The sequence below is a fragment of the Psammomys obesus genome, unplaced genomic scaffold (genome assembly GCF_907164565.1).
Source record: "Psammomys obesus unplaced genomic scaffold, mPsaObe1.curated_primary_1811, whole genome shotgun sequence".
NCBI lineage: Eukaryota > Metazoa > Chordata > Mammalia > Rodentia > Muridae > Psammomys > Psammomys obesus.
Window position 1 is genome coordinate 8,734,853 of NW_026585609.1, and position 17,025 is coordinate 8,751,877.

Below are 17,025 nucleotides of genomic sequence, written 5' to 3' on the forward strand. Positions count from 1 at the left end.
AAGCTGAATGAGAAAGCCAAAGAGCAGGAGGAGCTTCTGCTGCAGAACCAGAACCTCCAGGAAGCCCTGCAGAGAGCAGCCAACTCTTCAGGTACAGGGGAGGGGCAGTGCAGAGGAGTGGTGGGAGATCTGCTCAGTCTTCATCAGGTTTCACAAAGCCACCACACCACACATATGCCAAGCACTCAGAGTGCCTTCACAGGCTCTCAGTGAGTGCCATTTCCAGCCTAGTCTGGAGCAAGCCTTGCAGGCACTGGGATCATTGGAGCTCTCCTTTCTCTTGGCCTTAAAGTTTTCTTCCTTCTTTCCTTCACAGTCTAGCTTTGAGGTCTGTATTGAAGGTGTCCCACGGTCACCTCTTGCCACAGATGTGCTATTGTTCCCATCAAATGCACTTTAGTCACTGGTTTCCCTCTCCTTGGGAGTCTTCCTGTCCTTGCACTTCTTTACCTCAGCTCCCTGGAGAGCTTCATTCTGCCCCTGTTTCTGAAAGGGGGACTACATCTGCCTAAGTCCAGCCATTGGAGGTCAGCTGCCTGAGGACTTGGGCAGGTACTTGAGGCTGAACAAAAGTAAGAGGTCTGCAAGTGGTTTATACAGGAATTGAGGTGACTTCATCTGTCGAAAGGGATTCAGAATCTAGGAGGCAGAGGAAGAGTAGATTATGTTGTCAACTAGTGTACGATAGAGAATGCGGTTACGTTTGTTCACGATGGAGTTCTTCTGCAGTGCAATCAGTGAGGTCAGTGCTTCTCACTGCGAGTTCGGTGTGGCAAAGTCTCTTTCACCGTGATGTCCCTTCTTAGGAAGTGCACAAATGAGGGCTCTATTGTCAGGATTCGCAAGTAAATGGCACACAAAAGCAAATTTCTCCAGCGTGTTGCTTGTGTGGCTAACAGGTTTACTGTGCAATTTCTTTATGTACATAGTATACAATAATAATATAGATAGCCATTAGTTCATTGAATAGAGAAAAATATTGAGACCAGAGTAGAGTTTAACAATAGTGAGGTTAAGTGGTTTGATGCAAAGTTAATCAGTTTATAAGTCTTTCAGGTCCAGCATTGTCAGACATGCATTTAATCCTTACTGAGAGAGGCAGGTAGGTCTCTAAGTTCAAGGCCAGCCTCATCTACATAGGGAGTTGTACTCAGGGCTACAATACTGCATTCTCCAGAAAACAAGCTTGTTCAAAAGAACATGAGCCACTGTGCAATGGTTAAATTTTCTAGCATGTACGTGTTCAAAGAAGGAAAAAGATGCAGTTGGAATTAAGTGTGGTGAAATACTTCACTTAACCGTCACATCTGAAATATTAATTTAACATGAGCCATGATGACAGTATCAAAGAGCTAATCTGCATGGCTCTGTCCAAGTTTTCCAAGGCACAGGGGTCCCCTAAGCACAAGCACAGGTGTCTGCAAACTCACTGCATTTCGGGAACCACATTGGTGACTGTACTGGGTAACACACGGATAAAAGGAGGAGATGATGTCGTCAGGGTGAATTCCATTATTCAGAGAAATGAAGTTTTTAAATACATGTCTAATTTTGTCGTAATAAAATGGCCAAAAGTTATCCATTTCCCTTCCTTCCTTCCTTCCTTCCTTCCTCCCTCTCTCCCTCCCTTCCTTCCTTTTTTTCTTTCTTTCTTTTTCCAGACAGGGTTTCTCTGTGTAGCCGTTGCTGTCCTGGAACTCACTTTGTAGACCAGGCTGGCCTCGAACACACAGAGACCCGCCTGCCCTTGCCTCCCATGTGCTGGAGACTAAAGGTGTGCACCGCCACACTCAGCTGATATCCATTTCTTTAAGTCTCATTTTCATCATTTCAAACATAACTTTAAAAAAAAGTTCAAACTTACATACCAACCTATGTCTCCTAGAGGAGAAATCAAATGCTAAATGGAAAGTCAGCCTAGTTTACTAAAATCAGAATGCTTCATCTCTTTTTATTCAAATATTATTTGAAGAATACACACACACACATGCACACACATACACACACACACACACACACGAAGGGAAGGGATAGAAGCTGCTCTCAGCTTTGTAGTAATGAAGGGGAGGGGGATCATAATCAGTATACATTGTATGGAAAAAATCTATTTTCAATAAAATACATGTGTGTGCACACATAGAAAGAAATAAGGGTTGGAAAGATGACTCAGTGATTAAGAGCACTGGCTACTTTTCTACAGAACCTACATTGAGTTTTTAGTACCCACATAGTAGCTCATTACTGTTTGCAACTCCAATTCCTATGGATCTGATGCCCTCTTTTGGCCTCTGTAACCACAGCATGTTCATGGTGCACATACAAAATAAAAATAAAATGTAAAAATTATTTTTAATAGGGAAATAGAGACTCTGGCCATTCCAGTGTCTGTAGAACTGGACATCATTCTAAAGTAGAAATGAAGAAATGCTTTTACTCAGAGCTCGCCCATTCTTTGTTAACACTTCCTAGGTCCTTGTCCAGAAGACTGGATCTGGCACAAAGAAAACTGTTACCTGTTCCCTGGGCCCTTTAACTGGGCAAGAAGCCGTGAGAACTGCCTGTCTTTGGATGCCCATTTGATGCAAATTAATAGCACAGATGATCTGGTGAGTTGTTTGTGGTGATAGTTTGCTGGATAATGGTTTAGTATAAAAATGAATCAGGCTTGGGAGTTTGGGGGAGTGTCTCCATTAGGGTTTTATTGCCTAGGAATAGATGCCACCACCACCACAGCAACTCTTCTAAAGGAAAGTGTCTAGTTGGGGCCTGTGTACAGTTTCAGAGGTTTAGTCCACTATCGGTTTTTGGGAAGCATGGCAGCGCACAGGCAGATGTGGGGCTGGAGAGGAGCTTAGAATTCTGCATCTGGATCTGCAGACACCAGGAAGAGAGAGTAACCCTGGGCTTGGCTTGAACTTGTGAAACCTCAAAGCCCATCCTCTGTTACACAATTCCTCCAACATGGCCAATAAGGCCAATAAGGCCACTGCCTGAAAGTAAGTCCATGAGAGCCATTTTTATTCAAACCACCACAGGGAGGAACACTTGTTTGAGAGAGAAAAGAACTGTTTTTCACCTGACTGCATGCTTGGCATTGAGTATGTAATCTCCATAGTCTTCCATGAACATTTTCATTAAACCGCCAAAGGTTGTTGAAGAAGATCTTTTTGCTGTTCAGTTTGATGAATCTAAAATTCAGAGTGGTGTCTTTCCACAGAACTTCATCTTACAAGCAACCTCCCATTCTAGCTCCCCGTTCTGGATAGGATTGCATCGGAAGAAACCCAACCAGCCATGGCTGTGGGACAATGGCTCTCCCTTGCGTCTTCATTTGTAAGTCTACTACTCCTCTTGGGGGCTATTGTGAGTGTTCTATTCCTGTCCGGACCTGCTCTGAAGTCACTGTTACATTCCACCTATGTCCTCTACTTGTCAGAATGAAGAGTGTGAAATCCATACAAATCACATGAGGGTGTGCCCTTTTCTCCTTCAGATCTTGCTGGCCTTTTCTTTAACATTTCTGGTGATTTCCAGCTTTGAGGCAGGGTTGATTTCTAACACAAAGACAATGTGTGTATTTTTTTTCTTTCCTCTCCACCTACAGCTTTAGGATCAGGGGTGTTTCTTTCCAGACGCATCCGTCAGCCACCTGTGCATACCTTCAACAAGGGACTGTGTTTGCTGAAAGCTGCGGTTTATCTGCATTCAGCATATGCCAGAAGAAGGCAAATTTATTGCTAATGCAGTGAATCTAAAGATTTTGGAGAAGAGCAGAAGACCTTTGACTGTCCTTCCAAAATTTAAGCTATTCGTTCTTGAGTATAAAACATGCTGACCCTGACGGTGTCAGTTACCTGTTAGTACAGCCCACCTCAGCAGAGACAAGGACCAGAAGCAAAAACTCTTTGCCATCTTTGTGCCAAAAGTTGTGAGTTCAAGCGTTTATCCATACACATGGGCCTTGCCCCTCCCAAGTTTCCCAACCAACCTGCAATCCTTCTTCCCTTTCCTGTTTTGAATGATGACTCCTGCCTGACCTGGGGAATGCTTTCTGTTCAGTCTCCTCTACCTCAATGTGCCTTCTGGAGCTGCATGGAAGACAGAATGTAGAGACCTGCTGAAGTGCAGGCAGGGGCTTAGAGAAATGCCTGAGGAAAAGCATGCAGAGAAACAGACGAGGGGAAAGCTACACTGCAAACAGGAACTCATGTTCTCCAAAAGTCTGTGGCTTGTTCTCCGAGACTGTGGCCCATCTCCAGACTGCACCATTTACACATTGACATTTTTAATTTTAATTTTGTTTTATGTTTATGGATGGTTTGACTACAGGTGTGTCTGTGCACCACATAAGTGCCCAGTACCACTGGAGGTCAGAAAGGAGCATAAAATTTTCTGGAAATGGAATTACAGATGGTTGTGGGCTGCTGCTGTGTAAGTGGTAGGAATTAAAATCGGTGTCCTCTGGAAAGACAGCCAGTGCTCTAAACCACGAGCTGTCTCTCCAGTCCCTGTGATCAATTCTTGCATCCGTTATTTATCTTTTCTCTAACAAAACAAATAAACACACAAGACAGTGTTGTAATGCTAGCCCTTTAAAACAGTATTTGTTAGAGCCATAGAATATATGGCTCCAAAGCAAAAACAGAATTTTCTTCCTTCAACTACATACCCTTTGTATTCACCTCTCCTAGAACCCGCCATGCTATGCGATGATTCAGACACATACACGACCAAGATAGAGGAAACTCAGTTGCAGAACAAGTTCTTAGGGCAATGTGAGCTGGAAATGAAAACAATGAAACAGACAGATTTAGAAACTTCTGTTCTCAGAGCCACCACTCTCCACACACTCCACAGACTCTTCCCCTTTAAAGGAAGATTTCCGTTGTTCTAGGGATAACAGCGGTTTTATGTATGTGTGTGTGTGTGTGTTCATATGCTAGATACATTCTTGGGAAGATGAGACATTGGTGGTTTTGTGTGTAATGAACTTGTCATTAACCAAATTTGTAATTGTTTTCCATGGTCCGCTGTGGTGATCATATCACCACTGCCAAGATGATGAACAAATCTGTCATTCTGCCCCTTCCCAATGCCTCCTCCCTAGAACAAACATCAATCTTCTTTCAGTTTACATTTCAGAGAGTTTATCTATCTATCTATCTATCTATCTATCTATCTATCTATCTATCTATCTATCTATCTATCTATATTTTAAGACAGCGTCTCACTATGTAGCTCTGGCTGGCCTCTAACACGCAGAGATCCTCCTGCCTCTGACCCCAAGTTATGTAATTCCTTTCACATAAACTGCACTGCCACACATGGCTAGTACAGTTTATGTGAATGGAGTTAAACAATATGTTCTTTTTTTTCTCTGGTCCAACTTCTTCCACTTGGTGCAATTATTTTGGTACTCATATATCTCCAACTCAGAGCTTGTATTAGTTCCTCATTCTTTCTAAATGTTGAGCATTCCCCTGTGTACCTGCTGATGCCATTTGGGTTGTTTGGGTCCAGGGACACCTACAAATAAAGCTGCTATGAATGTCTGTGACAAGTCTCCCTCTCACCCAGGATCTGGTTTCTCAGGTCAGCACCTATGAATGTCACCATGTAGTATGGGAATATGCGATCTGAGAAACTGCTAAATGTTTTCCCGAAGTTAACGCACTTTGCATTCCCACAGGCATGTGGACACGAACCAGTTCCTGTCCATCTGCACCACAATTTGATGTGGTCAGTCTCACTATTTTAACCAATCTTTAAAAAAATCTCAGTTATTTATTTATTAAATTAAAATAGTTAATTAATTAATCTACTTTATATCCCTACTCCAGTTTTCCCTCCCTCCTCTTCTCCCAGTCTTTCCCTTTACCTCCCCCCCAACACATCTGCTCCTCCTCCCTTTTTCTCCAGAAAAGGGAAAGCCTCCCATGAATGTCAGCCAGCCTTAGCATAGCAATTTGCAGTAAGAACAGATGCATCTTCTCCTATTAAAAATCTTAATTTTTGGATTTATTTATTTTATATGTAATAGTGCTTTCTTGGATGTATGTATGGATACTACGTGCATGCCTGGTGCCAGAGGAAGTCAGAAAGGGCATTGTACCTTCTGGAATTAAAGTTACAATTGATTGTGAGCCATCCTGTAGGTCCTGGGAACTGAACCCAGGTACCCGGGAAGGACAGGTAGTGAACCCCTGAACCTCTGAGCCATCCCTCCAGGCCCTTTAGCTGTTCTTAGAGCTATATAGCCATGTACAATTGCAGTTTTAATTTGAAGTTCTTAAATGGCAAATCGTCTTGGATTTATTTTCATGTTATTCTTCACTCTCTGTACATTTTCTATGGTGAAATAACTGAGCACACCTTTTAAGAATTTTGTCTTTTTAAATCTTAAATCTGGAGGACTTAGTTGAGAATAAAAATAGGCTGATAGGAACAAGAATGTTTGTTTGTTTCTTTTGGTTACAGATTATTTTTGTTGTTGTTGGTTTTTTTGAACAGAACGTTCACAAAGCAGACATTTTGAACTCTGGTGAAGTGTGTCTTCCTACGTCAGCTATTACTTCTAAGAACTCACTGCCCATTTCAACACTATAAAACTTTTCTCTTATGGTTTTGGTTCAGAAAGTTTGTAGTTCCAGGTTTTACCTTGAGGTCTGTGACTGTTTTGGATTCTTTGCTGGTTACACCTTGAAGCTCCTGGTTTTGCATGTGGAGTTTCAATCGTTTGAACAATCTCATAGGGTTCCTGCTGCCCATTAAAAACCCTCCACTATTTCCACACACTCTGTTCCTAGCTTCTCTGTGTTTTTTTTTCTACCACAACCACTGCACTATTTTGAACACTATAGTTTTATAATAAACATTGAAATCGTGCAGTAGTGATGCTTGAAATATATTCTTTTCCAAAGCTGTTTCAGTTGATCTGTGCTACTGTGTTTCCAAATCCAGTTGATCAATAACCAGAAATGGTGGCACACATCTTTAATTCCTGCACTTAGGAGGCAGAAGCAAAGTGGATCCTTATCAGTTCAAGGCCAGCCAGGACTACAGAGAGAGAGATCATATCTCAAAATAAAATAAAATAATTCTAATTCCCCAAACAAAACACAATCGTTCGTGCATTCTTTGAGATCTCTGGACAACAAAATCTCCGGATTTTGGCACAGGTGATCTAAACAATACTCAAACAAAAATGTCTGCTTTTGTGGATCTCTGTAATTTGACCTTCACCCTTAGGTTGTTAGGCCTTAAGTATGATGTCAATTATACATTTCTTTCATGGATGACCTTTGGTATGTTACATACATACCTTTGGTATGTTAAGAAGAAAGTTACTTCTTAAGCACTTTCATATTATTGTATGTGCACGCACGCATGTGTATGTGTGTGTCTGTGTGCGCATGTGTGGTTGCATGTGTGTGTTTTATCCATTTGTTTGTGTGAGTATACCCATGTTGTGTGGGTATGCTGGCATCTGCCTGTAGAGGCCAGAGGCCTTGTCTTCCTCTACCACTCTCCTGGTTCTGAGACAATCTGTAACTGAATGTGGAGTTCACAGATTAAGCTGGCTGGCCAGCAAACCCCAAGCATGCTTTTTTTTTTCTTTTTTTTTTTTTGCCTTTTAATTTATTTATTGCTTTATTCATTACAGTTTATTTACTTTGTATCTGAGCTGCAGCCCCCTCCCTAGTTCCCTCCAAATCCCACCCTCATCTCCTCTTATTCCCCTCCCAAATCCACTGATAGGGGAGGTCCTCCTCTTCCCTCTGATGCTAGTCTATCAGTTCTCATCAGGACTGGCTGTATTGTCTTCAACTGTGGCCTGGTAAGTCTGCTCCCCACCTCAGGGGGAGGTGATCAAAGAGCAGGCCACTGAGTTTATGTCAGAGACAGTCCCTGTTCCCCTACTAGGGAACCCACTTGGACACTGAACTGCCACATGCTACATCTTAGCAGGGGTTCTAGATTATCTCCGTGCATGGTCCTAGGTTGGAGCATCAGTCTCAGAAAAGACCCCTGGACCCAGATTTCTTGGTTCTGTTGCTCTCCTTGTGGAACTCCTGTCCCCTCCAGGTCTTTCTATCTCCCCCTTCTTTCATATGATTCCCTGCACTCTGCCCAAAGTTTGGCTTGAGTCTTAGCATCTGCTTCGATACCCTGCTGGGTAGAGTCTTTCAGAGGCCCTCTGTGATAGGCTCCTGACCTGTTCCCTGTTTTCTCTCTCTCCCAATGCCCGTCTCATTTGCCTTTTTGAATGAAGACTGAGCATCTTACTCAGGGTCCTCTTTCTTGATTAGCTTCCTTAGGTGTACAGATTTTAGTATGATTATCCTATATTATACGCCAAATATTCACTTATAAGTGAATATATACCATGTGTGTCTTTCACTTCTGGGATACCTTACTCAGGATGATCTTTTTCTAGTTCCCACCATTTGCCTGAAAATTTCATGATTTCTTTATTTTTAATTGCTCAGTAGTAGTCCATTGTGGCAAATTGTGGTAAATGTACCACAATTTCTGTATCTATTCCTCAACTGAGGGACACCTGAGTTGTTTCCAGATTCTGGCTATTACAAATAAAGCTTTTATGAACACGGTTGAGGAAATGTCCTTGTTGTATACTGAGTATCTTTTGGATATATGCCTAAGGAGTGGTATTGCTGGATCTTGAGGTAGCACTATTCCTGATTGTCTGAGAAAGCACCAGATTGATTTCCAAAGTGGTTGTACAAGTTTACATTTCTACCAGCAATGGAGGAGGGTTCCCCTTTATCCACATCCTCCCAAGCATACTTTTGTCTCTGCTCCTTGCCCTGCTATAGCCTATGTGAGCACACCCAGCTTTTACAGGAGTACTGAGGATCTGAACCCTGGCAATCACTTCCTGTGCTATCCATTTTTATCTCTAGATAAACTTTTTCATTATGTGACCTTTTATTTTTACTAAAGATCTTTTTTTAAATTTTTATTTTATTTAAGTTTATTTACTTTTCATCACAAGGATGCTCCCACCCTTCTCTCCTCCCAGTCCCTGCTCTGCCTCCCCTTTCTTCTGCCTTTCCCTCCCCCCCCCACCAGAAAAGGGGATTAATCCTCCCAGCACATCAGGACTGAGCATATCCTCATCCACTGAGGCCAGGCAAGGCAGCCCCGCCAGGGGTAAGTGATCCAAAAGCAGGCAATAGAGTCCATGTTAGAAACAGCCCTTCCCGCCCCCCACTCACCAGACGATCCATATAAAGACCAAGCTGCCCAGTGGTCACATATGTGCAGGGGCCTAGGTTTAGACCATGCATGCTCTTGGAGCCCTGAGACAGGTTAGGTTCCTGGGAGGATATTGATGTGACTGTAGCTGAGACTCCTAACGGGGTGGGACATGAAGACTGAAGTAACCACCTCCTAGCCAGGCAGGACTAGTGGAGGGAGGGGAACAACAACCCACTCACCAAACCTGTGATCCAAAAATTACACTGCCTACAAGAAGTGCAGGGATAAAGAGGGAACGGAGATTGAGGGAATGTCTAACCCATGACTGGCCCAACCTGAGACCCACCCCACAGTAGAGAGCCAGCCCCTGACACTATTAATGATGCTCTGCTATGCTTGCAGACAGGAGCTTAACTGACTTCCGTCTGGGAGGCTCCACCTATAGGCAGATCTAGACAGATGCTGGGACTTGCAGCCAAGCATGGGGAGGAGCTCCCGGGGTCCTGTGGAAGTGTTGGGGGAAGATGGAAGGACCTGGAGGCAACAAGACATCTGCTAGGAATCCAAACTAGGTTCTTAGGCTTTCATAGCAAGTACTTTACTCTCATAGCCACCTCCCAGCCTTCACTGCTATAGTTTTTGTGACAAATAATTTATTGTTCTCACCTGGCCTTGAGATTATTTCTTTTACTGGGGAGATGATAAACCAAAACAAACAAAGAAGAAAAAATCAAGCATGAAAACAACACAAACAAAGAAACAGGGCTAGAAATAAATACTCAGTTTGGATTCAAGCCCATCCAGACCCAGGTTACAGTCCCTAGTGAGGTTCCTGAGAGGGCCAAACAAGAAAGGAGACTTGAGTGAGTTCAAGCCAGGAAGAGGGTGAGAAGGACATTCCCTAGGTCTCCGAGTGTTCACCTCATGATGGTACCTCTGTTGTTCCAGTCAAATGAAAAATTGCTGGACTAGAATCCCCCTCGGTTTTCTTCCCTCCCTTTCTCCCTTGTTCTCCCCTTTCCTTTCTCTCTCCCTTCCTTGACTTCACTCTGTTTTGGACTTTGCTCTGTGTTGCTGATTAGGTATAGCTGCCCTGCACAGATCTCTCAGGCTTGCCTATGAACTCTCAGTACCTTTGTATTTCTAAACGCCTGCGCTCTCTGTGGCTTGGCCACATTTTAAACATGCTAAGCTTGGACAGTCACAGGGCTTACTTTCTTTTCCATCTTATTGTATCTTGCAACTTGTTATCCACTGTCTTGAAAATGATTACTTTGTGTATCTTGTCTATTGTTAGTTTTGGGCATTCCCATACCTTCCACCCTGGCTTCTACCCTGGCTTCAGGCAAAAGTCCAAGGTAAGGTGTTTTTTGTTGTTGTTGTTGTTTTTGTTTGTTTATTTTTTTAAGCTGGGAAGTTAGCACTGAACAAAGATGAATCCAGATAAAAACATAAATAAACTAAAAAACAAAACAAGCTGGAGTCTAAGGCGGAAGGGTGATTTTCTTAGCTGTTTGGTGCAGTTGCTGTTTCAAAGCTGATGAGAGAGCAAACTTTTGAAGCCCTGCTGACCGCATATGAATCCTCACTCCTGTTCCCTGCAGTTCTCAGAGAGCCTGGTGCCTCATTGCCCTGGTTTCTGTTCTGATGTAGCTTCCCTGACCTAGGCTGTCCTGTGTTTACCTGCTCGTTCATACACTGAATACTAATCCCAACTCGTAGATATGCTCCTATTCTTCCTATTATTTAAATCAGGTCTCAACTGCATACATCTCTTTCACTGTGGCTTGTTTATGCCCTGCGTGTTGAGACTAATTTTTTATATTTTTAAAGCAGAACTAAAAATTCATATGCAGTGAAGTGTAGGTGACTTGCAAATTATTAAACATTTGTTCTCTCTTTTTTTTTTCTTCCAGAGAAAGTTTGCTGATTGCTGGTATAAATTTGCTGTTGTTTATGAGTGCATTTCTTTAACGAGAAATGAATGCTGGCTTAGCACGAAGGCTCTGACGTCAGACTAACTGAGTTCAAATTCAGCTGCTGGCTTTCCCAGTTATCAAGGTCAACTTACTGGCCATAATGATGCTTTCATTCCTTCAGACAAACACAAAAGTAGTATCACTTGCTACCTCACAGCTATCGAGAATCTATAATGTTTATGGAGTGCTTTCAGTGCCTAGAGTTTGATGAGCTAACAAAACCCTCAATTCTGTACACTATTTGCTTGTTATTATTCTGTCTTTTTAACACCCTGTAGATGTTCTTGCTTTCTTAGCAAATTCTAAAACTTTTATGCATGATGAATTGAATAACCTACAGATATCAACTTGGGCTCAACTACATATGTTACTAAGGAGTCTGTGTTGAAGCATCACGCCCTGGAACATACGGTCTTGCACATAAAAATAAGTGGCTGCTCTGTTATTGTCCATCACAGAAGTTTATGGTGCGCTTTCTTAGGGCTCATTTTTAAAGACTGGATTTCCTCACAGAACTTCATCCAGCAAAGCTGTGTTGCTCTGGCTGGTAACACGATCAGAGCAGACGTGCTTTCCTGTATCTACTGCTAATTTATTTTTAAAACTTATCAAGTAAGTTGGATAAATTGAAAATAGTTCATCTTGAATCTATGCTTGGGAGGAGGCTAAGGCAGGATGGTTGTTGTGAGTTTTAGGCAAGCCTGGGCTACCTACAGAATTCTAGGCCAGCCTGGGCTACACAGTCCGACTCTGTCTCAACAAACCAAGATAAATAAAAATAAAGTGCCTAATATTTTTATCCTAATATTAAAGCTACTCAAAATTTTTTATTTATATTTATTTATTTTATGTGTGTTTTTGTTTATGTGTGGGCACATGTACCGTGGCACAATGTGTACTGAGGAAAAGTTGTGGGAGCCAGTCAGTCCCCTTCTTCCATCCTGGGATCCAAGCTCGGGTTATCTGCCCTGGCAGCCGAGCCATCTCACCACTCCTCACAGGCACCATTTTCGTACCTGAACCTGCTTCATCAGTTCTCTCAAACTCCACCCCTCCACATCAGCTTCATCCATGATGGGCAGAGCATTCATCCATGGATGATGTCGTGAACCAGAAAACCGACAGGGTCCCAGTTTCCTGGGAGCAAATAGGAAAAATGGGAGAGGAATGAGGGTTTGACTTGTAAGGATTGATGTGATTGTGTTATTAACTGACTTGTGTGTGGACCTCGAGATATCTGGGCTTTTATATTTATTAAGCTGGCCTTCGGTTACAACATATTGAAACTTAATGGTCTGTGTTATGGTACAGCCAACAGCCACAGGCCTCAGCTCTCCTTAGCTGCCTAACTTCATTGTGAGCACACCCAGCAATTCATTTATAATTTAAATTTTACAGAATAAGCAAATCACTTGCACTATGAATAATTTAAGCCCAATAAAACATCTCATAGCAGTGGCAACAGAAATCTAGCTCAATATATTCATAAATGTCAAATCATCTGTTTTCACTAAGCTGTTGAGATTGCTTATAAAACATTGATAAAAAAATAGATACTCACTTGGTATCTATTTCGGAGTTAAGCAGTTTTTCTATGAGTGTATGTCCACCTAATAAATAACGTCTTAGAAATGATATAGAATGCTTAATATGTGATTTTTAAACTCCGTCTAGAGCAGGACATACCTGCAATGTCTAAATTCAAGAGGATAAAGCAGCAAAAATGCTGTGTGAACCAGGCTCAGTGGCACATTCCTATAATCCCAACACTTGGGGAGGCAGAGGCATGTGGATCTCTGTGAGTTCGAGGCCAGCCTGCTGTACAAAGAGAGTCCAGGACAGAAAAACCCTGTCTTGAAAAAAAACAAAAACAAAAACAAAAAACAAAAACCAACCCTCTTCCACTCCCCCCCTCCCCAAAAAAAAAAAAAAAAGATTGCTGTGCTTTCAAGGCCAACCTGTGCTATTGTCATCCCCATAATATGAAACAGAAGATAAAACTTTTTGTTTCCAACTTCCAAACTTAAATTGTGAGCCTGTTTCTTAACTTCCTTGAAATGGCTTTCAACGACAGTCAAAGGGGTTGGGAGTCATCTGCGACCGTCCCATCTCGTCAGTCTAGAACAATAAACATGTGATCCTCCTGCCTCTGCCTCCTTCAGCAAATCCAAATCCTAAAGAAACTAATCAAGGAGGAGGACTCTGGCTAAGATGCTCAATCCCCATTCAGAAAGGCAAAGAGGATGGACATCAGAAGAGGAAGAAAACAGGAAACAGGACAGGAGCCTGCCACAGAGGGCCTCTGAAAGGCTCTGCCCTGCAAGGGTATCAAAGCAGATGCTGAGACTTATGGCCAACCTTTGGGCAGAGTGCAGGGAATCTTATGAAAGAAGTGGGAAATAGTAAGACCTGGAGAGGACAGGAGTAACAGAACCAAAAAATCTGGGCACAGGGATCTTTTCTGAGACTGATACTCCAACCAAGGACCATTCATGGAGATAATGTAGAACCCCTGCACAGATGTAACCCATGGCAGTTCAGTGTCCAAGTGGGTTCCCTACTAAGGGGAACAGGGACTGTCTAGGACATGAACTGATTGGTCTGTTCTTTGATCACCTCCCCCTTACCAGGATACAGAGGAAGACAATGCAGCCAGTCCTAATGAGACCTGATAGGCTAGGGTCAGATAGAAGGGGAGGAGGACCTCCCTTATCAGTGGACTGGAGGAGGGGTAAGGGTGAAGAAGAGAGAGGGAAAGTGGGACTGGGAGGGGGGAGGGAGGGAGGTACAGGGGGCATACAAAGGGAATAAATTGTAACTAATAAAAATTAAATTTAAAAAAGGGAACAATAAACACAAGACAAACAGAGTCAATACGCAGACAAATAAAATCAGTCCTCCTGGCCAACAGAGGCAAAACCAAAAAAGGATACACTGGCCATGGGCCGACCTGCTTCTTCTCAGAATCACAAGGGGGATCCAATCCCCTGCAGGTGGGTTGGAGACATCTCTCGGATCCTATGGCCTGGGGCCTTCCAGCAGCATGTCTGCCTAAGACCTCCCAAGGCAAAAATAGGTTTACAAGTTTACAGGTTTGGCCCAAGTCAGGGACACCACAAATAAACAGGGCAAACAATAACACTTACTGGCCAGCCACTGGCTCTACATGTTGGGGGTCCTTGGAGGTCTTGGGGATCCTGAGAGCCTCCAAATATTATGTCCAGATTGTGAAGACCCCCCAAACCACCAGGAGACCGACCACTCATGCAAGGACAAAGAGCCTTTATTTTGGGCTTAAGCTCAGACTCTCGACTGTCACCAGTGGATCAGGGAGGAGAGCCCTGAGCAGCTGAAAAGCTGGGTTTTTATAGTGGTTTGAGGAAGGAACAGGACTTTCCAACTTTGGCAGTTCATGACTGGTTCATATTTAGCAGAAGCAAGCTTGTCATAAACGGATTGGCTGCTGCTGATCCAGGGGACAGGGGGCCACTTCATGGAGTGTCCAAGAAACAAGCTGTGCCCAGGTAACAAAGAGTACCAACAAAAAGTGCTCAGGAAACAGATTCATTTTGACTAGCTCAGCAAAGGTTTCTAACTAGCCTTTAATTTGACTAGTTCTGCAGTTGAGGGACCTTTCAAGACAGTTACTAGATGATTATTTCTGATTTTCAGGGAGGTTATTGAGTTGTTGTATCTCATTTCCACGGACTATAGTTTCATGTTCTGAGAAACAGAAACAGGATATAAGCTGCTGTGGGAACATTACCAGGAAACAAACTCGGGCTTACAGTTTCTTATGAAACCTGTCATGGCGGCACAGCTCCTTGGGCCCTTCAGTCCTGTATGTTTTCAGGACAGTCTGAGTGTCCTGGCCAGCTTTAACTGTAAACTTGACAAAACCTAAAATTATTTGGGAGGAAAACCTTTACTGAGAAATTGCTGGATCAGATTGGCCTGGCCAGGGAGGTGGAGGAGGGAACTTTTTACTTGACATAGGAGGTCCCAATCCACAGTGGGCAGTAAGTACTATCCCTAGGCAAGGGTGCCTGACTGCTTAAGAAAGCTGCTGAGTGAGCAAGAAGGCAGCAAGATGCATTTGTTTTTCTCTGCCCTTGACTGTGGCTGTGGTGTGACTAGTTGCCTAATTTCCTGCCTTAGCTTCCACTCAATGATGGCCAGTAGCCTGATACTGTAAGCTTAGTAAACCCTCCTCCCCTAAGTCCCCCCAACAGCCACAGAAATAAAATTACGGTGTAAAACCCTGTCTCGACAACAGAAGTAGCACTTGGGATGCAGAGGCAGGTGGAAATCTGTGAGTTTGAGCCTATCCTGATCTACACAGAGAGTTCTAGGCCAGCTCAGGCCACAAAGTGAGACCCTATCTGAACAAACAAACAAAAGCAAAGCAAAACAAAACAATACAACTGACTACATGCTTCGGTAACTTACATAACAAAGTAATTGTATCAAGTATTTTTGCTTTTTCATTATTCTAATTAGCCTTGACAAAGAAATATGGGTTGTTATTCTCTCTTTTTTTTTTTTTACTTCATTTGTTCATTTACTCACTAAATGATTGTTTAGTGTGAACTAATGCCAAAGAGAATCTTCCTATAACAGGAACAGTGTAGACAATGGTAAAGATGCACAGAGGTCATTCCCATGATGCTCAGAGTCTGTGTTGAAGAGGAAAAATAATTTTAAACAACCGCAATCAATACAATTAATTGTATTAATTTAACTCGGGGAAGTGTTTACTTTGTACACTGAAATGGGTAATAAATACGACAAGCATAGACAAGTTTCCTTCAATCTGGAAAGTTGTAAATTGGTAGCAGACATTAAAATTAGAAATAAAATAGGCACACACGGCTGTGGCTAAGCTGCATAGGCCTGAAGAAAAAAAACAATTTCTAAAAACCAGGGCTGTGAAAGAGGGAATAGCAACTTTCAGCAGCATTTCCACCCTGATGCGGGCCCTGCTGGCTTAAATTCTGCAACCTGACTCTCATGCTTACGAGACAGTGTCTAATTGATTGGCCTGGTAATCCCTAAAACAAGGCTGTAGATGGCGCCATCCCTTTGACCATTCGCTGTGTGGTTTTTTTGTTTGCGGGGTTTTGGTAGATTCCTACCGGCCTGTCTTAGATCGCACATCTTGGGAGATTTATTATCATTCATCAGTTTTCCGTCTCTTTTCACCTTACAAGGATCTCTATAGACATTTTCTCAGGAGGAAGCCAGCTCAGCAACCGAAACACATTTAAAGTCACTTAGTCGCTAGGCAGCTGGCACAGGAGAGAGGGCACCACCACCCACTGTGTCTCCGGATCCTGAATTTAGAAGCTGCACCAGTGAGTTATTTACGCTGTGAGCTGATGCCTGCTCCTCTCTGTAAGAACACCAGGTGAATTGCTGCCAATATGTTAAGCCAAGTTACTTTATCCTAAACCGGGTATAAAATGCCCTCATAAAAGAAAAAAAAATGATGCTGTTGACTAGGGCAATTAGGGCAATCTGGCAACCATCCTGGGGCTATCTGCTGCTATCCCGTTTACACTCTTCCTGTTAAATATGATTTTGAAATCAAGAGCACAGGAAGTAAAAGTCAATACATCTGACTGATCAATGGATGGCTAATAATGTATTAAAAATAAACACAATGGAAAAAAGAAGAGCCACTGTGAGTAGAATGAAGCACACAAATAAATATGCAAGAAAAACACTCTCCACACAGAAATTCAAACATTGCATCATACTTGATAAATGTAAGTTATGACCTCCAATTAACTAAGACAATTTTTTAAATTAAATGAATACATAT

The 17,025-nt window shown here is 42.7% G+C and overlaps 1 protein-coding gene across 2 annotated transcripts in view; it reads left to right on the forward strand.

Annotated features, from left to right (window-relative positions):
• Olr1 (oxidized low density lipoprotein receptor 1) overlaps positions 1-6,405 on the forward strand; it is an 11,473-nt gene extending 5,068 nt beyond the window's left edge. For both annotated transcript variants that reach the window (XM_055611788.1, XM_055611797.1), the window contains exons 3-6: positions 1-91; positions 2,470-2,606; positions 3,218-3,333; positions 3,605-6,405. The exon at positions 1-91 is cut by the window's left edge and continues 212 nt beyond it. In XM_055611788.1, the coding sequence (XP_055467763.1) occupies positions 1-91; positions 2,470-2,606; positions 3,218-3,333; positions 3,605-3,749 (489 nt within the window). In that variant the 3' untranslated portion in view covers positions 3,750-6,405. The remainder of the gene's footprint in view (positions 92-2,469; positions 2,607-3,217; positions 3,334-3,604) is intronic.
• The last annotated feature ends 10,620 nt before the right edge of the window (positions 6,406-17,025 follow it).